Here is a 24,903-nt window from a genome sequence, read left to right as displayed (position 1 = left end):
CAAAATGAAATAGAGGTGAAACTCCAAAGATCTTGCAGTGGAGTAGACAGTCTCTATCCTAGGACATATGCTATGAGCAACAGAATGAGCATTGCTTGTATTTAAGGAAAGGGAGGAGTTTCTCAGACAGCTCAGCCAGATCAGACCTCTCATCTGACTTCAAAAATCTACAAAGTTTTAGGACAAATATGGAAGAGAAAACACCATAAACTTCAATGTGCTTGGAAAATGGGAGAAAACACAACATGAATTTACCAGAATTAGATTGTGCCCAGGTAATTTGAGTCCTTCTTTCCTTAAGTCATCTGAATTTTTCAACAAACTATCTAGACCAAGTCCACATGGGATTCAGTAAAGCATCTGACTGAGTCCAGCACAGGAAACTATTAGTTAAGCAGCAAATGCTGGCAATTTGTACAAGAGTTGCCAGATGGGTAACAGATACCCTAAAGGACCCATGAGGAGTAGTGCTGAAAAGAAAACATTGGGATAAAGTAGGTTACTAAGGGAGTTCACCTGTGATCAGCCGTGGGACCAATCTTATTTAATATCATCACCAACAATCTAGCCACAGAAATTAGGAAGGGTTTAACAGAATTAAAACCATGAAGTTGGACAGCACACTTAATAGACAACTGACATATTGAACTAAATAATAGAAATTGCCTAAATGCCTATCTCTCCCCTTTGATCACACAGGTAATCTTGCACCTTAAGTCAAATACTTAGGGTAGGTGGATACTTAAACAGCAACCACAACACCATCTGATGCAGCTGGAAAAAGGGCACACAGGGTGTCAGACAAGGTATTTCTAGCAAGGCACGTATTAATGTCAGCTTAATGTCAGCATAGGAGGCTGGGATGAGGCCTCCTGTGGAGCTCTTTGCACCCTGGACCATCACCTACCTTTCTGTTCAGTCAAGCCCAGGAAAGGTGGATTCAAGCCGGGAGAAGGGCTGATGATCCCAAGCACGATGGTTAGAGGGATGGTCTATCACCACTGAAGTGCCCAAAAGAGTTTGGCTAGTTTAGCTTGGAAAAAAGGGGGCTGAGAGAGGACAGGGAAGAATGTCAGGCACCGTCACTGAAAGTCAACATCAGTCTCAGAAGGAACAGAAACAAAATGAACAGCAATAAATTCTGTGTGGAAGTTAGAAGATAACTACATATCCCAGGAACAAGACATCAGCTACTCTTGATAAGTTTTACAGTAAATGTCACTGCGAAAAGAAAAAAAAAAAAATCAGGAAATCCTCCACAAATAAACAACTCTCTAAAGGGTTGCAACACGATGGGTAATCAATTTACGGTTTACTTAGGACTTAGCTTTCCACAACATGAGACCAGACTAGACTCAGCCTTCCCTTCCAGTCTTCTGTTCATTATTATAAAAAGATAGTTTTCCTTTTGAAAACAGTTGTAACAAGGAAATAATTGACCTTGCAAGAATAAAATGTATTTATACCTATCCTACCCAGGTATGCTCTAAGACAGCCCAGGCCTAAGAAAGCTGATTTTCAATCAGCAGAACAGAAGTTAGAGTCTATGTATTGCTATAGACAGACACATTTATATTATATTCTTGAAATAGACACAGAAACTGTGTTTCATGGTGTCATTTCATTTCACAGAAGCAATTTCCTTGTAAGCAAAATCTAACAATATTTCAGCATGCAGAACAATATTATCTTGCATATAAATGCAAAGACATCAGTACTGATCAATTTCAATGTAATTTAAGATTTAAAGGAGGTGCTGTGTACCATTTCTTGCAAAACACCAGCTGCACCAGAGAAGAGTTCGACCATTTGCCTGTTGAATGTTCTACTTCCTCCCAAACAACAGTATCCACAAAAAGACTGTGAAACTCAAACATACGGGGAAGAGGAAGGGCTAGTTAATGAAAATGGCAAGAGTTTACAACACTTTTAGGGATGAAAAATGAAAGTTGCATTTAAAATATGAGTAGGTAATGCAGAGTGTGACAACAGATCATTTTTGCAGCAACTATGGGACATGGAAAACACAACCCACTGTTACACCACATAAACAAAGAGCCCAGGGCAGGTGTCTCGCCATGTCCTTAGTTTATTCTCTTTTTGACCAGCAAGTGCCACACCCTCTCTGCCCAGAACAGGGAGAACTCCCCCAGCATGGTTCTCTCCTGCTTACCCTTCTACAGAGGAACGCTCTTCCGCTATGTTTGTTACCTTTTTTGCAAATCAAGAACATATTCAGAAATTCTATATTCAGGCTAATACACTGTATTCTGTTTCCATATTATCCTCCAGATCTGAACATTCCCAAAATGTTCCAGATCATCTGCTCACATCTTCATGTGAAGGGAAAGTAGTATTTCTTTGCACACATCTGCAGTGACACCCTCATCATTTCAGTATCTGATTAAAAACTTCTCTGCTAGCATGCAAGAACATTATGGCCCACTCCAAGTTTCCAGTAACATTTCTTTTTGTTCCCCATCTTATTTCCTATGCTCTACAGGCACAACACCACAATCTGAAGTTTTAACCCATTTAATTAATCTTATTCCTTATTTTTAACACACACCACCATTTTTCATCCTTTGCAAAGACGAACACAAATACTCCTCCACTTAATATACAGAGATTTTGGAACACAAATGTCAGATTTCCCAAAATGCATGTGTACTTCCACAAAGGTGAATATATACACTGTTAATCATGAGTGTACGTTAAAAAAAAAAAAAAGCAAGCAAACTTCAAGTTCCCCTTTTTGCACTGGAAAACTTCACAAACATGTACTTCTGGAAGAATTTTAATAGACGTTTATATTAACAGATACACGTCTCACAGGAAAAACTCATCAGAATATACTCCAGTCTATGTATACTGAAAGTAAATCTTGAGGTATCAGCAAGACGGATTTATATTTGGTTTATTACTAAGCATATAGAATTGATGTCACACGAGGATATGATACTCTAAAGAATATCTCTTTTCCAAAGATAAACATAAAAAAGTGGAAGTAGCCACACAGTTGCAAAATGGGCAAGACTGTATTTTTGAAGCCACATTCTGTCCCACATCTGACAGAAATGCAAGCTCTTTTTCCACCACAACTAAAATTTTATCATGCATTTCTTGAAAAAAAAAGCATAGTGGAAGTTCTGGTTTCAATGCATGACTTACAACTCTCTCATTTGCAAGTTTATGCAGTGCATGCACAGCACAGTACCACCAGTGAAACACGGATTTGCATTTTGAAAACAAATTAAATACTTCCAGGTTCTGATCCTAACATGACTTTAACTATTGTGAAGTCTTCCAATACTAAATAAACCCTAAACTTCCAACCCTAAATAAAATGCGTTCATGTTCGTAACACGCATGCTAGGTCCTCACAAACAGGGGAAACCCATTAGTAAGTGACTATACAAAGAAAATTGACTAATTTGTAGCACAGAGAAGGAAATCCTGTCTTCACAGAAACCAGTGGCATATGCCAATTGATGTTGGCAGGTCAAGAATTGTACCCAGTATTTTTTCCATTGTGAAGAACACATCCAAATGAGACAAGTATTTTCTAATCTCCTTCAGAGATAAACTATCCATTTTTCTTGTACCATCAGTGATAAAAAAAATCGTAAAAATTCATATTAAAATCACCGGTGAGAAAAGAGTTCTCTCTGCCTCATTTTTACAACTCAGATGATAATGATTGGAAGGGTAAGGGGGACTTTTTTGTGAGTCTTAATTTACTGTTTGCTAGGTATCCTGAGAACAACACAAGAAAGGTGCTTTATTAGTGAAAAGTTGTTTGTTTTTTCTCCTTTTTTTCCCTAAACCTGCAGACAAAACACAGAGCATGGACAGGAGTAGCACTTTTAACAGTATAAACATTCATATAGTTTGCAGAGAAGCCTAAAAAAAAAAAAAAAAAAAAAAAAAAAAAAAAAAAAGAAAAAAAAGGACAATTTGTCTCTTAGATACAGCCACAAAATCATATGGATCAGAAGGATTCATGCACATACCTATTTTAAATTATTCCCAAAGGATGCACTCTGTCTCTCTCATGCTCTGTACACCTCCTCTGAAGTCAGTAATACAGATCCTGGCTCTGCACTTCCAAAATACAGCCATGAATACACCTCCTTTGATTACTGTCAGTTCAGGCATGCAATGATCTTATGTGCAGTTAATGTCTTTGATGGTAGCACACAATGAAGAAAATATTTCTGCAAGTGATTCTAAGGCAGGATGCTATCCCATGATAGGTAGCTGCTGCTTTTTCTACCCTTGAGGTTTTCCTTTTCTTTATTAGATTAGGTCGCATACTGCAGAAAGATCCTCACTTCACGTCCTTCACCAGAGAAGCTGGAGGCAAAAGTCCCAATGATTAAAAGACCTGAAGGTGAATTAGTAATCCCAGTGCTTCAGGAACACATTTAGAAATGGAGGCTATAGGGTCTTTAAGGCAAAAAGAGAAAGGAACACAAAACACACTGAATTCATATTACACGTACTCCAGAAGGTCCTTTCTGTTCTTTATTTTCTCTTGTAAGTTGACTTTACACTTTATAACCAACAGGGTAAGTTAATTATCCCAAAGGATCCAAACCTACTGTAAGTCCAAATGCATTATCAGGTGAACTGATGTTGGAAAGTCTCTGGGACCCCAATATCCACCACCATTCCCAAAAAGAAAGGTAATATGATGCTGTTACTTGGGTCATTTTTTAAGGCAAAGGAAATGCCTAACTGGTTCACTTAGCTTCTTGGCAAACTTTTCCTGCTTTTTTCAAGGGAACATCACTAGACGTTCAAGAGTATTCACCAGTTTTGAGTCAGAAAACAGGATGGAGACTCGGAGACTTCTCTAAAAACAATTAGCAGTAATAAAATCATTATGCAAAATATTTAATACCATATACGACTTGACATTTTACAGTTCTTTGCACGCACACAGATTGTTCTGTAGAATATCCCGATGAAGATAGCATGTCCTATTATCACAAATGAGAAATCTGCAACAAACCTTCATATCCAGTGAAACCCCACCGAATCCGAGCATTTGCTCAGTACAAACAGCAGAAGCCACTGCTAGAAACACAGTTTAGGAATGCTTTTCTCAGCCAGCCTGGCTGGTTACAAACTACTCCTGCATAATGCCTAAGTGGTTTTGGAAACACTAGCCCTGCACATCATGTGTGTTTATAGTGCATATTTAATAACATTGCTACAAATACATATTAATGCAAATAATAACAGACTGATTCTGAGAGCAATACAGGAGCAGAGCACCCTCTGGGATTGTTCTTGACTATGGGAACTTGCTTAACTGAGCTGGCAATGCCAGCTTTCCCCTCACACTCACTCTCTGTACTCCCTGAGGTTGCCTACTTTCTCATCCACCTTCTGTCTGCAGCTTCCTGACTTCCCAACAGCTGAAGAAGTTCAACTCAAACAGAATTGGCAAAAACCAAAGGAGACTGAGGGTCACACATGGAAACAAAGCAAATGTTAATGAATTTCCCAGACTGATGATGAAAGGACTTGCAGTTACAAAAGCCAGCTCACATTCCCTACAAAATCCAGCACCTTCTCTAAACCTTCGACCCTCTTGGGTGCTTTGATCCTACGTTATCACTAGCATAGCAGGACTGCTGTTCTTCTAAGTGCACATTTTCCACAGAAACCCACAATTTTATTCCAGTTCTCCTGTAGAGATCCATTCTGGCTTGTATCCTTGTGTGTATGAACGAAGTGACACTACAATTCATTACACATACTGCAGATCCCCCCATACACCTTACCTTCCCATTCCCACATGAAGCAAGCCTTTGCAAGACTATGGCTACCGCAAAGGCACAAACCTCAGTGCACGTGGCTCGTGGCTCCTGGCTCCCATGGATCTCACAGATCTCCAAGAGGGGCTGGCAGGCTTTCTGTCTGAGATCCGTTACTGGAGATTCCACCAGAGCCTGCAGATGATCAGACTCGTGCACTTACTTATCATTCATTTTAACTTAGTTGAAACGCTAACACTTTTTACAACAAGTTCTGCTTTGGAGTCCAAACCCTCAGATGTGCAAAGAGCTAGGTACATCCAAGATAGAAAGTTGCTTCCCCATCACAAAGCCAGGTGCAGGTGCTCACGGAGCAGCAATAACGCAGGGGACAAAGACTGTTTTTCCTCCCCCCAGTAAAACTGTATCTTCCATAGACAAACAAGGAAGACCATCAACTACGAGCATACATTATCTTATGTCCAGCCTTGTATTTCTGCATGACTGGAGTTGTCTTCTGTATTGCTGCACTCAGCATATGGCTTATGAAATATTTCTGCAATGATAACAGGGCATTTGTGAAAATGCTGTTCAGCCCAAAGCACAGCAGACCATGCAACAGTGAGTACCCGACTGAAGGCAATACGTCATGCTGAAGATCTGCAAGAATGATGTTTTCAGCATACCACATACACTAAGCCATCTTCCTGAGGACCCCAGTCAACCCCCTTGTACACAATAGATTTTTTCTGGCTTGAAGCAGCATACGTTTGCAAGAACAATGCTGTAGCATCTAATGCCACATACCAGGCAGGCTGGGAAAGTAGAGTCTTTCTCTTGCTGCCCCTGAGGCCATGAGGTAGAGGGGCTATAGAGAGGCAAACACTAGGCACCACTCTCTTCACATTTACACACATATCAGAAATATCATTCCCAGATGTATTTCAGTTACACGAAATCAAATCTTGACGTCTTTAACAAGTCTCAGATACATCAACTATTTGCCCATTTGGATGACCCGGACGCTCATTCGTTACATGAACTGCAAAAGACAATCCACTCCGAAGTTATTCATGCAGTGGTATGATTTGTCTTTAGTGGAGTCATGAAACTGGATGCAATTCAAAAAGGGCTTCACTCTGCAAATAACGTATAAAGAAATATGTTACGACATTTAGGAAACAGGGAGACTCAAAGACACTTCATTGGAGGAATCACCTGCATTACTGAAAAAGACTTAAAATATTAGGCTAATAGTTGAAGAGTTCATTTCCAAGGAAAGAACAAGCAACCGGCTTTTCACCATTTTTGGATGGAGCAGTTTGCTGAGGTTTATGTCTCCACTACAATATTAACAGCACAGCACACAATATTACCATAAAATAGCAAGTCTACGAACATAAATGAAAAAGAGGAGAGAGAGGATCACTAAACCTCAATTGCAAATTCTGAGTGTTCCATGAACAAAACCAAATTTGCATTTTACCAATGCTTCTTTTCTTTATTTCACCACGACATAATTGCATGTTTGAAACACTACAAATGTGGAATAAACCTACCAATTCTCCTCCTTAAAATAAAAGGTTAAGCTTGTAATTATACGACTTTGACACATCATTTTGTGCAATTACTAATTAACTACGATCCCTGATCAGAGAATGCAGAAGTAGCGATTTTTTTTCCTCAAGAGCCGCGCCTGATTCGATTTAAGTCAAGTTCGGCTACGGAGGGAGGAAAAAAAAACCCCACGGGCACGCAAGCATGCGCCCGGGGGGCACCAAATGGAAGAAACGCTTCTTTGGAGAAAACCATCCCGCAACGCGGATTTCGGCACGCCTGGCTGTGCCGCCCAGGACGGGGGGCCCCGCAACGTCCCCTCCCCGCTGCGGGGCGCGGACGGCGGCATCGGCGTTTGGGGGAAGCAGGAGAAACAAAGCCGCCGCCGCCGCCGCCGCCGCCGCCCCCCCCTCCGCCGCCGCAGCTCCCTCCGGCCGGGGCTGCCCCGCACCGCCGCCTCGGGTGCAGCAGCTGGCAGCGGGGTCGCACCACCCCCGCCCCGCGGAAAGAAGGCCGGGAGGGGGGAGCGTGTGGGGGGGGGGGGGAGGGGGGGGGTTCTTCCCGCAGCACCGCACCGCGTCACCCCGCCGCAGCGCCACTCACCGTGCCGTGCCGTGCCGAGCCGAGCCGCGCCAAGCCGCGCCGGTGTGCGGGCGCGCCGCGGCGGCCGCAGGTGCCGCCGAGGAGGAAGCGGGGGTGGGCGGCGCTGGCGAGCCAACCGAGGCCCGGCGCGGCGCCGTGAGTCACCAGCGGCAGCGCAGAGCGGCCGGGCGGCTGGTATAAGAGCGCCGCGGGGACACCTTCCCCTCCATGCCTGCGTCCGACTCCTTCCCCTCGCCTCTGCGGCCGCGGCGCTCGCCCGCCCTCTCCCTCACGCTATCTGTCGCGCTCGCTCTCTCCCGCGCCTTCCCTCGCCTTCTCCTGCCCTCTCTCTTTCTGCTACGGTGATGCCGTCGGACCAGCAGCGCGGAGACCTGACCGCCGTGGCGGCTGCCGGCACTGCCGGCCCCGGCTGCGGTGTGGGGCGGCGGGCGGTCGCGTGCTGCTGGGCGCTGTGCCTGCTGCTCGTTCTCAGCGGTCTGCGCGCCTCCGCCGACGGTGAGTGTGGGGCCCGGGGGGCCCGGGGCGCGCACCGCCGGGGCTGCTCCCGCCTTCCCCACCCCGCAATAGTCTCTTCTCCCGCCGCCCTTTCTTTCGGTTTGGGGCTTTGTTGTTTTGCTTGGTTTGGGGGTTTGGGGTTTGTTTTTTGTTTAGGCTTTGTGGTTTGGGGTGGGTTTTTTTTTTTTTTTCTTTTTCTTTTGTCTCTCACGCTGACTGCCCTCTGCGCCGGGGGGAGCGGGGCTCCGCGGAGGGGCCGCCGGGGCGGGCCCGGGCTCCCGGGGGCACAGGGGGGCGCTGCCGCCGGGGTCTGCCCCGCCGCCTCTCTTGTCGGCGGAGGCGCCGCCTTCCCCGCCGGGCCCCCTGTGGGGGCGCAGGGCCGGTGAGGGTGGGCCTGAGCCCCTGCCCGGCGGGCCCTCCCCGCCCCGAGGAGCACCTCTCCCGGCAGCGACCCGGGTGCCGCGGGAGGGTCTTGATTTCCTGGGCCGTGCCTGGTGCCGAGGGCAGGGTCTGCGTGCCTGGGGCTTACCGGGGCGGGGGGGACCGGGGCTTCGTGGTGGAGGAAGGGAGAGGGGCCCTTGGGCGGGCTGCGGCGTTAAAGATGCTGTCAAACTACTGTGCAACTTTGGCTTTGTGGCATGCAGCAGCACTGGCGTGGCTCTAGTTCAGGGCCGGGGGTAACCACCGACCGTAAAGGGGTCCCCACCTGGTGGCAAGGTTGAGTCTTGCCACCGCCGGTCTTTCCCTGCTTGCGGGCTGGGCTCTCGCTAGTAGCTCTGCTCGTGGCGAGCTCCCTCTCGGCGTAGACGCTGTTACCCCTACGGCAGAGAGACCTGTGCATTAAGCCAATTGGATGGTCAGTTAAAAATATTTTCCTGTTGAGTGGAGGTAGTAATCAGTTGGCCGACTCCTTTCTTCCTTCAGGAAGTGGGGTCCAGGCTCCTCTTCTAGGTGGGAGATGGGTAGTTGATGTCTGCATTGCTGTATGGCTCTTTGTCTCCTGAGCAGTGTCCTAAAGTAGGCCGAAGTGTCAGATCTTGGCTGTGTTGGCAAAGTATGCTTAAAGGTAGTTGGACCTTGTAGTCCTAATGGTGTGCAGTAGTTCGGACACTGGGTCTGCCACGCGGAGCCCAGGCAGGGGATTGTTGCATCAAGCCCACAAGGAAGAAGAGGGGAAATGTCTGACTAGCCCCTCTGCAATTCCCCGTACATGACGGGATTGTTCCTGTGTCTGGTCTACAATAGACATGGATTAAACGGCTCTAGTATGAAGGACCAAGCTGGCTGGCACTGAAACTGCTAGTGCACTGTAGTCGGAAATCGTCATGAGATACGCAGTGGAAGGCAACTCTAGTCCACCAGGTTAGTCTGATTCTTCCCTCAGTTTGAGTTGGTGGCCCCACCAGCCCTCTCCTACTAGTAGCTGCAATTGCCAGGGTCTGGGGGGAGTCTAAGCTAGTTCCTGTATGAGCTCTCACAAGGTTTCCCAATCACTTTTGCAAGCTTTTCTGGGACTCGGTGTCAGATGACAGCACACAAGTGTCACATGTTTGAGGCTGCCCAGACAAGTAATCTGACAACTTGCTTAAGGGGCTGAGAAACAGTGACAGCAGAGATATGGAGAAAGGTAGTTTTAACTTGGGTAGTCATTGTAACTGTGCTCCTTCACCCTGCACACATTGCTGCTTATGAGCCAACTTCTAGTAAGTAGTTGCCTGGGGAACAGTGAAATAACATGTGTTAGCAGTCACAGGCTGTGGAGTTACTGGTCGTCTACATCTTTTGCCTAAGCCTTATCCCAAGGAGGAGAAAAGGTGTGAAGGTACTTCTGGTGTATGAGTAGTGCATGAAGAGAAGCTTTGACTTCGTGGCTAACTGATGTTGGTCTAAAAATTAAGTGTCTGGTGACTGAAGCTGCAACCGAGATATGACTCTGTTGCTTCAAATAGCAGTGGATTAGGCTGGTAGTGTCATGACCAAATGGGTACCTGGCATTGGAGAACTGTGCTAGGTATAAGCCAGGGGATGACAGTTAGTTACTGGCTGGAACTAACCGTCATCTTAACTGGAGCTCACACCAAGTGGCCTTTAGAGTTTGGCAGACATCTTCAGGAATAGCAACAGATGATGAACTTTACCTTTGTGCACCTGTGGGGGTGTTAGGTGCTGTCAGTTCTTTACTTGTTTGTGGGCTAACAAAAGTAGTTGCTCTGACATTGCACTTGGTATCAGCTGTAGAAGCGATGATACCTTCTTGGAAGGGCTTGTTGTAGTTGTAAAGTTATAGCTGTTACTCCAAGCTCAGTTCCTGTTTCATTTAGCCTTGCGTGTAGCTTCCCTGTAGCATTTGGTCAAAGTGATGTAATGTTTGTAAGTCACAATGTATTAAGAGGTCTTAGCAAGCCTTTTCTGGTTATTCTAGCTTGAAATAGGGTAACTGAGGAGTGTGGAGTTATTTTGGGATCTCCTGAGTGGCAGGCTTAGTCTAATATCTCTAGTATGCTATTTTGGGAAAGGTTGACTGTTCTCACTCTGAAAGCCTGGATGAGAGTGTCTCCAAACTAGCAGGAGTCACTTGTTTCATATTTTAGGTGGTAGTACAGTAATAACTGGAATAATGCGTGACCAGGGCTTGCAAGCAGAAGGCTGCTTCTGTTAGAGGTTACTGGACAACAAGGTGATGTCAGGCTTAGAGGGAGCATTAGCTGTGGTTTCTGCACCCTCTCTAAGCTGGCTGGGGTGTGCTTTCTAGCACAAGGCAAGCTACTTGTTTGACAGCTCTTGACCAAATAGTAGTAGCTTTATGAAACCGTGCTGTTAGAAAGTGCATGCTGGCGTAACTCCCATCCTGAAAAGGAAAGAAGGGATGGAAATACAGAGCACAAGAACTTATTGGCACTCTTTGAACACAGTTCCCATGAAACAAGTTGTTACGACTTTACTCTGTCTGACAAGTGAGTAAGCATTTTACTCGGCCAGTAAGACTGCTAAACATTAGCAGAGTTCAATAAGCTGCTCTTTCAAATCCTTTACTTCTAGCATGTGTTTACATGAGACACTCAGCAGGTAAAATTGCCCATTGTCCTCACTTATACTCTGTCCAGAGTTTGCCATTGCCTAGTGCCTGATGGCTGGCCAATATAATGTGAAATGGCTGAATAGCTTCCTTCCACTTGGAAACTGTCTTGCGTTTTGCTTGTCAGACACAGAAGATATAAAATAACAAGTAATATTCTACTAAAATGTGATGCCCTTTGTGAGCCCTGGAATGCCAAGACAAAGTACCTCCACTAAATGATGCAATAAGCCAAGGAGGAGCGGGAGTCTTGCATCATGCTGTAGGCATGTGCAGCCAATACTAATGCATGAGCTTACACACTTGCCTGCATGCATTACATGGAACAGTTCTGGCTCAGCTGCTGAAGAAGCAGGCTGCTGCTTTTAGTGACAGTTAGAACATGGCTTCAAGACAAAGTAGATTCCCTTGAGGGATGGGGTCGTACAGTTTTAGAGCTGAAGATACTCTGGAAAATGCACTCTTAACTCTAACCACCATGCAGAAAGCAGAACCTTACTCAAGTGTACTAATAAATCAAGACTGCTATCAGTTGGGAGACAACAGACTTGATTCCAGAAGGAAGTGATAAATTATCTTGCTCTCTTAGCATCACACTTGATCTAACTTTAAGCAAGATCCAGATAAGTAATCACATTTCTTTTTGTGTATACTAAGGAATGTCTCTGGGTGCCGTTGTTTGAGGAGTAACTTAAATCCAGAAAATTTGTTCAACTACAGAGCAAATATCTAAGCTATCTTTACACTTGGGGATTCTGCTGTAATGTGTTAGCAGCAGAGTACTGAAATGTTAATCCAGCTTGACATTAGTCAATTCTAAACCCAGTTTGCTTAAAGTTTGAAGAGTTTGGCGAATGCAATGCTAGGCGCTGGATAGCGGAAGTCTGTGTGCATGCATCCCTCTGCCTTGCAAATGTGACCCTGCCTTGAAAAGGAAAACTCAGTAGGAACACTGATGGTTTTCTGTTGTCTGGCAGGTGGGCTCTCGTAGTCCTTAAGCTCAGCACTTGTATTGTGAAGGAAAACTTCTGGCTCTACTTTCATGATAGAAAATTTGGAGCTCAAATCTGGTTTCATATTGTTGTTATGCTGTTTATTAAGCTGGGTAACTTCTTGATCGGCAGTAGGGGGGAAAGCAAGAAAGTATTGTTAAATAGTATCAGGGCTTAGGTTCCTTTTTTCGTTGAAGGTGCAAGAACAAAATGTGAGGAATCCCAATTCCCATGTAGTAATGGACGCTGTATTCCTTTACTCTGGAAATGTGATGGTGATGAAGACTGCTCAGATGGCAGTGATGAGAGTGCTTGTGGTAAGTAGTCAAAATAAATAATACCTCTGTAGGAGTACTTGCTAATTGGCAGGGGGGTCTTAACAGTGGATAGCCGGAGAGATCGTTATCAGGTCCAGCACTTCCGATAGTCAGAATACAGAGTAGAGGACAAATTCCCTAGAACAACGGGAGGGGGGGGGGGGGGGTGGGGCATGGGGGGACGGGGACTATCTTGATGCCTTACATCTACCTGAGGCAGTTGAATTTTCCTGAGTTGCTATGAAAGTCTCCTGGAATTGGTAACCAAGAAAAAAGCTCGTGACGAAAACTCTTTATCTGCAAGGGTGGTGACAGTCAAGAACAGAATGCAAGCCTGTTCTCAGTTGCTGCTTGAAGACATAGTAGAAACTGTTTGCTATTAGCACTTAGCTGTTGGCTACTCCATGGTTAAATGCCCTGATTTATGTCTGAAAGAAATTCTGACGTGTCTCCTATAAACATGAAGTCTAGCTTTGGCTGCCAGCTCTTGCTTTAAGCAGACATAGAGGCCAAGATGGATGACAGGATATACTTGGAGACAAGGCAAAACGGACTCAGTATCCAACACTGGTGTAGTTGAACTGCCAGTCTGCTCAAGCAGACCTAAACTGTTACCTTAGGGTTACATAGTACTGTGCTTCTCTAATGGCAAATCAAATGCCTTGATAATAAACTCAGAGTTCAAAATCTGAATATTAATATCAATAGAGCTTACTTTAACTCAAGTATGTTCAAAGAACCAGCTAATCTAGCAGCATAGTCTCCCTTAACAATAGCAGTCCTTCAGTGCCTGCTTACAGGAAGATAAATGTTTCTCTGTGCACAGTGTAACTCTCTAGGAAGTGTTAAACAGCACTGTCATTAGACTGGAGGATGACACCAAACATCCAAGAACTAAGGATATTGCATTGCTTTCCTAGGGCAAGGCGGCTTATCTCTAGCTGTGACAAACAGGCTAAGCTCTGGTCTCTAAACAAGTGGCTGTCCTTCTCCCTTGCAGTGAAGAAGACATGTGCTGAATCTGATTTTGTGTGTATCAGCGGTCAGTGTGTGCCTAACAGATGGCAGTGTGATGGGGATCCGGACTGTGAAGATGGGTCTGACGAGAGTGCTGAACTGTGTCGTAAGTGAGCCTGGCTTGTTGATGCAGGCAAGCCTGTGGGGAGTAGTGTTTTGACTTCTTGCATGTGTGCAGCCCGGCTCTCCTCCTAAAGGAAGAATGAACTTGTGTTGGAGAGCACCTTCCTAAGTGCTAGCTTAGTTTTGGCCACACTGGGGTCTTGACAAGACTTTTTACTACTTAAAAAGATGCAGAACTGAGTGGAGACTCTGCACTTGTCCCTGGTAAGAGATAGCAAGTACAAAGTTTTACTGACAGTCAGAAGCAGCAAGCACAACATGACAGACCTGACCGTTGCTGTGGCCTGTTTACCAAGTGATCACTGTCCTCCAAGACAACTACTTTGCAAGATAGCCGGAGCTAGTGTAGGAGCTGAGTGACTGACTGAATGTTGGGGGGTGGGAAGCAGAAGTGCAAATGCTTGTCTTGGAGGTCTCGCAGTTAGCAACCCCAGTCATAAGTGTGGTAACTAATCAAGGAATATAGATCCGTGAAGCTTCATTTCTCTGTATTGATAGGATCCACACTGAGGAATACATCAGTCCCAAGTTCTACTGCAATTTGGCATTACTCCTGCCTACTACTATGTGTTATAGCTCAAACTTCTACAGTAACTGGTGTGCAATCACAAAACTACCACTACAGAGATGTTCTTAAAATACTAATCTGTTTGGAGCCAGAAGTAGGTTTTTTTGCTGAACACTACGAACTAGCATAAACTCTTCCATGATGGGGCCATCAACTTAGACGGATGCTGGTCTTTAATTAACTGCAACTTTGTCCAGAGCTGAAGCCTCTCATTCTGAACTTTCAGGACAACTGCTAAAACCCAAGATCAGTAGCTCTTAAATTTCAGAACTCCTAAATTGAACTTAAACTTTTTTCAATAGATATGAGAACATGCCGGGTAAATGAAATCAGCTGTGGTCCTCAGTCAACCCAGTGTATCCCAGTGTCCTGGAAATGTGATGGTGAAAAAGACTGTGACAGTGAAGAAGATGAAGAGAATTGTGGTAAGGGAAGAAACGGTGGCTGCATAACTCTATTTGAAATTGACTTGTCTGGAAAGGAGCTAGCTGGGCAGTATACCTGGGAAGATAAATTTCTCATAGTATCAATATCTCCTTAAACATACATCATCTTGTATTGCAGCCCACTTAACAAAGCAGACTTGTTCTAACACTCCTCTGTCCTGCTAAGTTAAGAGCTACAGCAATATAAGCTATTCAACATCTGTCTTTGGTCTCTGGCTAACTTTGGCAATAGCCATAGGCTTAGTTTGCATAGGCAAACCATCAGAACTTGTTCTCTGCAGCGTTTCTCCACAGGTAACTCTAGTTGCTGCTTACATTAACAAGTAGTCTCCTAAAAATGTAGTAGTGACTTGTAGCCAAAGACACTGATCTGCTTTATAGTCCTGTCCTGGAGGATTCTGTGTGCTTGTCTGAAAGCATAGACTAGGGAAGCTAGGTTTCAAGTGTTGGGGGCCAACTTCAGGCTGGTACACAGTGAAGCTGCCACTGCCAGCATTAGAGTGCAGCATTCCTGGCTTATTCTAATGAACTTGCATATGTATGCGTTGTTTGAAGTGTCCTGAGACAAATTTGCTGTAACCAAAACCACAGGGCTGGCTTCCATCAGAGCTATCTTACCTGGATGGGCTAAAGAGACACAGATCTCCAGAATTCTGTTATGTCTCTGGAGTTGCTGCCCTACTGAGCAAGCAAGTGCCTTAATCTGAGAAGTAAATCTACAGACAGCATTTCTAATGAAGCTGATAAAACTATCAGCCTGGGCATACTGAGCTGCTAGCTACACTGCTATTAAACCAGCATAACTTGTACTGGCGTAAGTTGTGTGGGTGTGCTTAATACCACAGGATCAATTGGTGCAAGATCTTGATCTGTTATCCCCAGCGTTCCAGGCAAATGGGCCACTGCCATCCTGGGCACCAGCACAAAACACTTCAATTTCAAACTACAGTACATGCTGACCATCTGGCTACTTTAATCTTAGTCTGTACTCTAGAGTTAGCAATTCTCTTACCTTCTGTCTCTGGTTCACAGTGTTTGAGCCTGTTTTCTGAAAGGCTCACACGCTGAAGCAGAACAGCCTAGCTGCTTCACAAGGAGGTTATTTTCACTTAGTAGCTTAAAAACTGATGCCTCTTGCTCATACCATCCAAAGGCAAGGAGGACAGTCTGTGTGGGGCTCAAGCATCCTGTAGGTGGTCTGTTAGGTTCTCCTAGAGTCTTGTACAGGCTGCTGATCTTCTGTCAGCTAACAGCTGGTGAAGAACCTACAAAGCAAAACACCTTCATATGAAAGTCTGCTGCCTTGGGATAATCTGCTAATCTCTCTTACTCCTGTTACTCCAGGCAATGTAACTTGTAGTCCAGCAGAGTTCACATGCAGCAGTGGGCAGTGTATTTCCAAGAGCTTTGTCTGCAATGGTCAAGATGACTGCAGTGATGGTAGTGATGAGCTGGAGTGTGCACCTCCTACCTGTGGAGTTCATGAGTTCCAGTGCAAGAGTTCCACTTGCATCCCCATCAGCTGGGTGTGTGATGATGATGCTGACTGCTCTGACTACTCGGATGAATCTCTAGAGCAATGTGGCCGCCAGCCTGCACCTCCTGTGAAGTGCTCTGCCAGTGAGGTGCAATGCGGCTCAGGTGAATGTATCCACAAAAAGTGGCGATGTGATGGAGATCCTGACTGCAAGGATGGAAGTGATGAAGTCAACTGCCGTAAGTTAACTTGGTCCTTCTCTAGGATGTGCTGGTTGGCTTCTGTTTTATTTTCTTTCCTTCAGCAGACCTCAGGAGTTTAAGTATGTAACGGCTGTGTCCTCAGCTTCTCGGACCTGCAGACCAGACCAGTTCAGATGTGAAGATGGGAATTGCATCCATGGGAGCAGGCAGTGCAACGGTGTGAGAGACTGTCTGGATGGCACTGATGAAGCAAGTTGTAACAATAGTAAGTGGAACTAAGCAAAAGTAAAGTATTTGCAGAATACCTGTTGTACCTGGTGGTTGCCCTCACAATCTTTATCTCAGTTATTCAGTGCTCTGGACCTGGCAAATTCAAGTGCAGAAGTGGAGAATGCATAGATGTCAATAAAGTGTGTAACCAGCAGAGAGACTGCAAGGACTGGAGTGATGAACCTCTCAAGGAGTGTAGTAAGCGAAAAAACTCATTACACAATGCTGACCACTAGACATACTTGGATACTCTGAGCTGTCAGATGTCAGTCTGGAATGCCCATCTGCACTTCCTTCGTGGCAAAGAAATGACCAAGAGCAACCTAGTCAATAGGCTAGTTTCATCCTAGCCAAACTGGCTATTGGGATGACTTCTCCATGGCCAGAAGGCACTTGAAGGCATTAGAAACTCTGAAACTTCCAGGAACCTCAATCTTTGTCTGCTACTGCCAACTTGTAACACAAGTAATACGCTGATAGCTGAGCAAGTATGAATTTGAGGAGGGTGTCTTGCATGTGACTTCAAGTGCCAGAGTGGTTTATCAGATGTGGCAGACATCATTAGAAAATGGATGGGTATCTGGTAAAGCACTCCATGACTAAGACTTCAAGACTAAATATGTTTCCTGTCTCAGAGGTGGCCAATTCTTCTTTTCTAGACATAAATGAATGTCTGGTGAACAATGGTGGATGCTCTCATATCTGCAGAGATCTCGTAATTGGCTATGAATGTGACTGTCCAGCTGGGTTTGAGCTTTTAGACAGGAGAACCTGTGGAGGCAAGTATGAAGTAGGTTAACATGGACCCTACTGATGGTATTGGAGATGAGAATAAATTAAATTCTTGTCTTTACAGATATCAATGAATGCCAGAACCCTGGTATCTGTAGTCAAATCTGTATCAACCTGAAAGGGGGCTACAAATGTGAATGTAGCCGTGGCTATCAGATGGATCTTGCTACCGGGGTGTGCAAAGCAGTGGGTGAGTATTGGCATAGGACTTCTGTATCCCCACTTTAAAATGAGGTAGCAAGTGATGTACTCTTTATGCTATTGTGGTTTTGACACTAGTTGTGCTGTTATCAATATAACTTGTACATACCCGAACACTTCTAACACTTTGAATCATGCTCTGATACAGTACTTAAAGCTGCCTGACATAAACTGCTTTTGTCTGCTCCCTGGGCAGGAGGACCCTCCCCATCAAGTTGTGGAGGGAGAAAAGGATGAGGTATGGTACAGCCAAGGCCTCTGTCAGCATCCATTAGCAAGTGTGGAATGGCAAATACTAAATATGATGACTTTTAAAACTTGTCATAAAAGAACAGTATGTGATGGCATGTCTAGAATTACAGAAAACACTTATGCTTTTTTCACAGGGAAAGAACCATGTCTAATTTTCACCAACCGCCGGGATATCAGGAAGATTGGCCTTGAGAGGAAAGAATACATTCAGCTAGTAGAGCAGCTAAGAAACACTGTAGCTCTAGATGCTGATATTGCTAAGCAAAAGCTTTACTGGGCTGACTTTGGCCAGAGAGCAATCTTCAGGTAAATGGACTTCAGCTTCTGAACCCTAGTGTGCTCCCCGAAACCAACCCACATTTTACCCAAGCTGGTTCTCTAGGCTCTGACGATGAAAACTAGATTCCTGATGTCCTGAAGACAAAGTACAGTAGGTGCAAGTTCCCACAACTAGCAATGTGTAAGCCTATTGCACTTCCTAGTAACTGCTACTACAATTGTACAAAAGGCACTCTGTGGAAGGTCACAAGTGCATCTTCTGCATTGTCTGCCTGAGATCTGTGTGCAGTATTTGCTGAGGCATGCCAAGTGGTAGTGTCTGTGGAGGAATGGTTTGAAAGCAAGTAATTCTTGTCTTCCAGTGCGTCTCTTGATACCCGTGATAAAGTTGGAACACATGTCAGAATCCTGGACAACATACACAGCCCTGCAGGAATTGCTGTTGACTGGGTTTATAAGAACATCTACTGGTCTGACTCAACTGCAAAAAGCATTTCAGTGGCTAGCCTAGATGGCACGAAAAGAAAGGTTTTGTTTTTCTCTGAACTGAGAGAGCCAGCTTCTATTGCTGTAGATCCTCTCTCTGGGTGAGTATTTGTCCTGGTTCCCTTAAAAGAGTGGATCTACCAGCTACTTCATGTCCTGACAACTGGCTTAGCTAGCCTTTGTTAGTTATTGGTCATAATTAAGAGTGATACTACACAGTACTATAGTGCATCATACAACATAAATTCTGCTTCACAGCTTTATGTACTGGTCAGACTGGGGTGAGCCAGCAAAAATTGAAAAAGCAGGAATGAATGGATTTGACAGACAGCAGCTTGTGACAACAGAAATCCAGTGGCCTAATGGAATTGCTCTAGGTATGTTGAACTTGTCTCTGTGCCAGAGGTATTCTGGAGCTTTAGCAATTTGTTTGCTACAAAAGCCAAGGTCATCCTTCAGAGAACTACTTTCAGCTTCTGAGAATGGGAAGTTCCTGCGTGCCTGGAGACACTGCAGCAGGCACAGATAACAGTTCTCAGATACTGAAATGGTAACCTTTCTTGCACTGCTCTATATTATAGTTGAGGCACAGGCCACTTAGGAAGCACTGCAACAGCCTTCTGCATCCCAGTGTGGTAAGAAACTAGAGCAACACTGCAACTATTCTTGAAACACCCAAGGTTCAACTTCTGCAGGAGGCTTTGGAGGTTTTCTCTCTGTAGATAGTAAATACATTTGGTTTTTTCCTCCTAGATCTTGTAAAAAGCCGTCTGTACTGGCTGGATTCTAAACTACATATGCTGTCAAGTGTGGACTTTAATGGTCAGGACCGTAGAATTGTGCTGAAGTCTCATATGTTCCTTCCTCATCCTCTTGCTCTAACAATATTTGAGGTAAGAATGACTTCCTGTAGTAATTGTCAGAGATCCTCTTCTTGCTAGTAAGTGGCTAGGAATTACAGTGCTGGTAGCAACACAGAGGTAATGGGATGCAATGACTATGTCTTCTAGGACCGTGTGTACTGGATTGATGGAGAGAATGAGGCAGTCTATGGTGCCAACAAATTTACTGGATCTGAATTGGTTACCCTAGTGAACAACCTCAATGATGCTCAGGACATCATTGTGTATCATGAACTTGTTCAGCCTTCAGGTAACTCTAATAGAGTTTATAGTTATGTCAGTGTATACTTGTAAGAAACCTGCTCTGCTTTGTTGGTGGCAAATGGTATCCCTCCCCTGTGTAGTTGCCTACTTCACTTCTACTTGGAGTGCTTGGAGCTTCCAATATAGGCACCCCCACTGGGACTGAGAGAAGGTCTAGTTACAATTGCTCTTTCTTAGGCAGAGCAGATACAAATCTGTAACTGCAGAGACAAGTAACTCTAGTAGAGCAATTACTGACCAAATAATTATGCTATACCTGTGGAGTATGAAGGCTTATTCATGTCAATTTCTGTACCAACAGGCAGGAACTGGTGTGAAGAGAATGTGGCAAATGGAGGCTGTAGCTACCTGTGCCTGCCTGCTCCTCAGATAAATGAACACTCTCCAAAGTACACCTGTGCATGTCCTGTTGGATACTTCTTGCAGGAGGATGGTCTGAGATGTGCAGGTATGGTAACATGACTGAAATCTTTTCCAGGATGAATAGGGAAGGAGTAGAAATGCTGAATCTTTTAGAGGCAAATATGGCAGTATAGGCTGACAGCATTGCATGAGTTAATCTGATGTAATTAATCTTGGAGGGGGTAGTCTTCTAGCATGCATTAAAGCTGGCCCTCAAAAGTGAGCAGGTGCTGTTCAAAGTCCATGCTTGGCTTCTGCATCGTCATCATTTGCAACAAGACCTTGTACCTCCATAGCTTTCTTCAGACAGCAAGCACATGCACATAAAATACCAAGCCCCTTTCTTATAAAACAAGAGATATAAACCAGCATGGCTCTACACTATGTGAATACACAGCATTGAAAAGCTGATAGGCTAGTCTTGCTGGCCAGAGAAGTCTGTTTGGACCTCCTTTCGTGGTCCACACTAAGGCTGCTGCTACTACCCTGAGCACTGACTATATTGCAGGCTTGTTTGTCTAATGGAGTGGAACTAGAAACTCAAGGTGCCACTTACTATATTGCATGTTGATTCTGACTGCCACAGTTAAAGCACTGAAAGCAAGGACGCTGCCCTCAGTTGGCTGCTCTAAAGGGTTGCCATAGGTATCAAAGTAGCTAACCAGTAAACTTCTAGAACTGAAATCTCACAGAAAACCTGGGGTGGCTTACTGTTGTCATGACTCTAAATACCTGTAATTCATGCCTGATTAACTGTCTAGCCTTATTCTTGGAATTTTTTTATCAAAACCCCTCAGCTGAGTGTATGCTAGTGAAATCACTAATGTCAGTGTTTCCAATAAAGCTAACAAGCTGCATGATCATTCTGCCATCTGCTAAACATTCACTACCATGGCTCTCATAGCTAAGCCATTGCAGAACTTCAGGATTAACTGGGTTCTTGATCTATAATTAGTTTCAGGTACTGGAACAACTGTGGCTTACACTGAGGCTAAAGATACCAGCACAACAGAAAAATCTCCAACTGTTGGACTAGTTCCTGGAGGTACTGGTCCCAATAACTCAGACTGCTGAACATTAGAGAAGTTAAATGCAAACTGACCCACTAGCCTACGTGAAGTTTTCTCCTTTGCATGCAGGCAGAGAACACAGGGCAGGTCATGTGTGTAGTACAAGTACAACAGCTGCTGCATGTGATGAACGGAATTAGTTCACTTATGACAGTGTGGAACCTACAGGTTCCATGAAATCCCAAAAGTGCTCAGAGAAGGCAAGCAATAAGAAAAGCTTTCTCCTAATAAAGAATGAAGCCTGTTAGGCTGTTCTTGCAGTGTGTTACTGAGAAGCCAATATACGATAGCAGCTACTGGGCTTGGGAAGTGCTTGCATCTGACAATCTGCCAGCCTGTCAGTAAGCAAGCTCACTACTTCAAATTCTCATGCAGGATTCAACAGGAGTGGTACAACATCTGGAATTGTTATAGCTGGAGGAACGTCAGCAGCTTGGTCTGTTCTTCCTGTCTGTGAGTACAGCATTCACTAGCCTTTGGGACCCCTTGTGGTGGGACAAGCCACTCTTTAAGAGCTTGACTTGACCTTACTCCATATTTGCAATCTGTTTCTTTCTATAAAGTATTGCTGATGATGGCTGCAATGGCTGGCTACTTCATGTGGCATAACTGGCAGCACAAGAACATGAAAAGCATGAATTTTGATAATCCTGTCTACCTGAAAACTACAGAAGAGGACATCACAATTGATATTGGAAGACACAGTTCAGTAGGACACACCTACCCTGCAGTAAGTAAACCTATTGACATGTCTGAGGTTAATTCTTAGAGTAGACAAAGACTTGTCAAATGATATCTGACTTAAGAGCAGAAACCTTCCCTAAACCTGAAAGCTGCTGGCTGCAGCCAAACCACTGGGCTGAATCAGCTGAGAACTTGTCCTTTTAATCAAGGTTAAAGTAGTAGTAGGCAACTACTGTCCTATACCTGGGATGGAGTAATCAGTGCTGAATGTGGTCACCAGCCTGCAGAACTAGCCCCTGTTTCAAACTGCCATGTAGTGATGATATGCATTGTTTTGCATCTTTTATTAGTATAATTGTAGCTAACTTGTACTTATTTTGTACAGATATCTGTTGTAAGCACAGATGATGATATGGCGTGAGCACTGGATCAGGAATCTTTTTCCGGTTTACTTGTGTTTTACACTCTTTGGGGATAGTAACCAGGTTTGTGGCTGAAAGACTTCCTCCATTCTTGGAAGAAAGAAGACACTTTCTGTATGTATGGAACACTTACGTAAATAGCTGTTTTCTACAGCTTAACAACACACTCTGTAAATAGCTGTCCACAACAATTCAGCTTTTAGTGGTTACCGTTTTATCTGTAACCCTTGGATTGTCAGTCAGTAACACCACTGACCAAATATAAAGCACTTTCCATAGAAAGCCATATTCCAGCCACAACTTGTAACACCTGTACATATATGTATAGGCCACTTGTAAATATTATTCTTGGAAAATCACTATCAAGCACTTTGAAATACTTCAAATATAAATTGTTGTACACTGTCTTTTTCAATGATTGGGGCAATGGCAATAGGAAAAAACGGGTTACTATGATTGCCAAAAATTTGTAAACATAAGTGATTTTATATGTATGATTGAAACAATCTTGTCTGTTATCTTTTAGAGGTATACAGGTATGATTGCTCTTTTAAGAAACCACTGTAAATCTAAAATGCAGAGAAGGGGAAAAATAAAAAAAAAAAAGCACTTAAACTGTTGGTCTCCATTTTTACGTTAGCACTGAAGTATCTCCTGAGTATCTCCTAAGTTAGAAGCTTTAGTGGGCTACACTACTGCTAGCTAGAACATGAAGTATTTCTGAAGTTCCAGACTGCTAAGACAGTACTCCTCTGCCAGGTGACTGAGGTTTGTACTTGAGACTGATACTCTGCACAGTACTGGACTGAATGGGTCTCCTTTCATAGGAGTCCAGCTGGACTCCTAAGTTAGGACTGACAGTGGTTAAAAATACTCAACTACTCTTGCAAGCTCTTGAAGAGGTACCATTGACAGAGATGCTACATGGATACAGGTCAAAGCATGGCCTGCTAGGTAAATGTAACATCCTTGCAAACGATGTTATGCATGAGCTCACAGCGTCATGCTGTTAGCAGTTATTCTTCATGGCAATGCTAGTGCAAGTTGGATCTTGATAGTTGCTACACTGGTACAAAGGAACAGCAGAACTGTGACTTGGCAGCTAATCACAGCAGTCTGCTCCTGGAGTCTCAGTGCTGAAAAGCCCCTGTTACTACATCTGTAATGACAGAAGTCCCCTGCAATAAGCACCAATGAGCTAGTGTCCCTTTCCCTATGGGAACTAAATTTATTGTAATGGCTCTAAGACACTGACCACTTGAAGTGCTGGAGCCTTTCTCTTTGGTAACCATAGGAATGAAAAATAAATTGTACAACTGTTCTGCATCTGAGAAGGAGATACTCATCTTGATGATAACTGTTTAGTACCATACTACTTGAGTGCTAATTTTAGTAGCACCAAGTGTGTTCCTTATCCACTGTACATGTACAGTTCATTCATGCAGTAGAGAAGGATAAAGACTGAATTAACTTGCAGGTTCTGTGGTCTTCAGGTATTTTGCTCTGTCATCAAATTTGAAGTAAAGAAAGAGGAAGCTTTTGATCTTTATGGCATAACTACTTGGTAGTCTCCAACTGAGTAAAAGGTACCTTCTCTAACCACTAGTATTTTCCTTAATGACAAATTATGTTTCTGGAATAAAGTCATGGTTTCTCCCCTGACACTGCAGGACCTTGGCCTTGAATTGCCACCCCATAACTACTGTAGCATGAGGTCCTACTTCAATTTTGCTAATACTTCCCCCTTCAAGGTGAAGAAGAAATTACTTCTGATTGGATGCAGGTTCAAGGCGAAGACAGAGTTTGGAAGAAGCAAAAATGTCCTGGCTATGCTTTAGCGATGACTTGTTAAATCATTCTCAATCAGTCATGTCTCTAAAATAGTAACAATAAAAATTGAGTCAGAACTTGGATCAGTTCCTGGGCTTGGTTCTAGTGCCTGTTCTCATTGCAGTTACAGCTGGGGTCTGTTCTCTTAATGGTCTTCTGTGTATTGTGGGCTCCTTTCTTGAGAGATGAGGACAGCTGCCAACTTCTGCAGATTTAAATAAGTTGTTTCTAGCAAGCTTGCTACTCTTTGGGGAGTTGAAGCTTCTAGCCAGCTATCCCTGGCAACTCTTGTCTGCCTGTAGACATTTTCAGTATCTGGGATGCATGTGGACTAAAATGTCTTGCAAAGATTAGGATGTAAGGAGACCTCCAAAGTTTCTGGCCAAGAATACTGTATCTGTTTTGCT

The 24,903-nt window shown here is 44.2% G+C and overlaps 1 protein-coding gene across 2 annotated transcripts; it reads left to right on the top strand.

Moving 5' to 3' along the window:
* Positions 1-7,963: 7,963 nt before the first annotated feature.
* Positions 7,964-23,256, top strand: VLDLR (very low density lipoprotein receptor). 2 transcript variants are annotated; one of them, XM_049796258.1, is made up of 19 exons: positions 7,964-8,423; positions 12,689-12,808; positions 13,809-13,931; positions 14,819-14,941; positions 16,307-16,678; positions 16,785-16,907; positions 16,988-17,110; positions 17,572-17,691; positions 17,769-17,894; positions 18,292-18,463; positions 18,799-19,023; positions 19,181-19,299; positions 19,676-19,815; positions 19,933-20,074; positions 20,390-20,536; positions 21,446-21,535; positions 21,936-22,013; positions 22,124-22,290; positions 22,630-23,256. In XM_049796258.1, exons 1-19 carry the CDS (start codon positions 8,273-8,275, stop codon positions 22,663-22,665), a joined length of 2,697 nt encoding a protein of 898 aa, XP_049652215.1. In that variant the 5' UTR covers positions 7,964-8,272; the 3' UTR covers positions 22,666-23,256. The 2 variants fall into 2 exon arrangements, with proteins under 2 accessions (XP_049652215.1, XP_049652216.1); XM_049796259.1 differs by lacking the exon at positions 21,446-21,535.
* The last annotated feature ends 1,647 nt before the right edge of the window (positions 23,257-24,903 follow it).

Source organism: Accipiter gentilis, chromosome Z (assembly GCF_929443795.1).
Source record: "Accipiter gentilis chromosome Z, bAccGen1.1, whole genome shotgun sequence".
In the NCBI taxonomy this organism is placed as follows: domain Eukaryota; kingdom Metazoa; phylum Chordata; class Aves; order Accipitriformes; family Accipitridae; genus Astur; species Astur gentilis.
Note: the sequence above shows the minus strand (reverse complement) of the source record. Positions and strands in the feature narration are given on the sequence as shown.

Bases quoted from the DNA above. Each gene is read 5' to 3' on its own strand.
- VLDLR (XM_049796258.1), top strand. From the start codon at position 8,273: ATGCCGTCGGACCAGCAGCGCGGAGACCTGACCGCCGTGGCGGCTGCC. The intron at 17,692-17,768 runs GCAAGTATGAAG...TTGTCTTTACAG, and splicing joins AGACAGGAGAACCTGTGGAG to ATATCAATGAATGCCAGAAC. The intron at 21,536-21,935 runs GTACTGGTCCCA...ATTCTCATGCAG, and splicing joins TGTTGGACTAGTTCCTGGAG to GATTCAACAGGAGTGGTACA.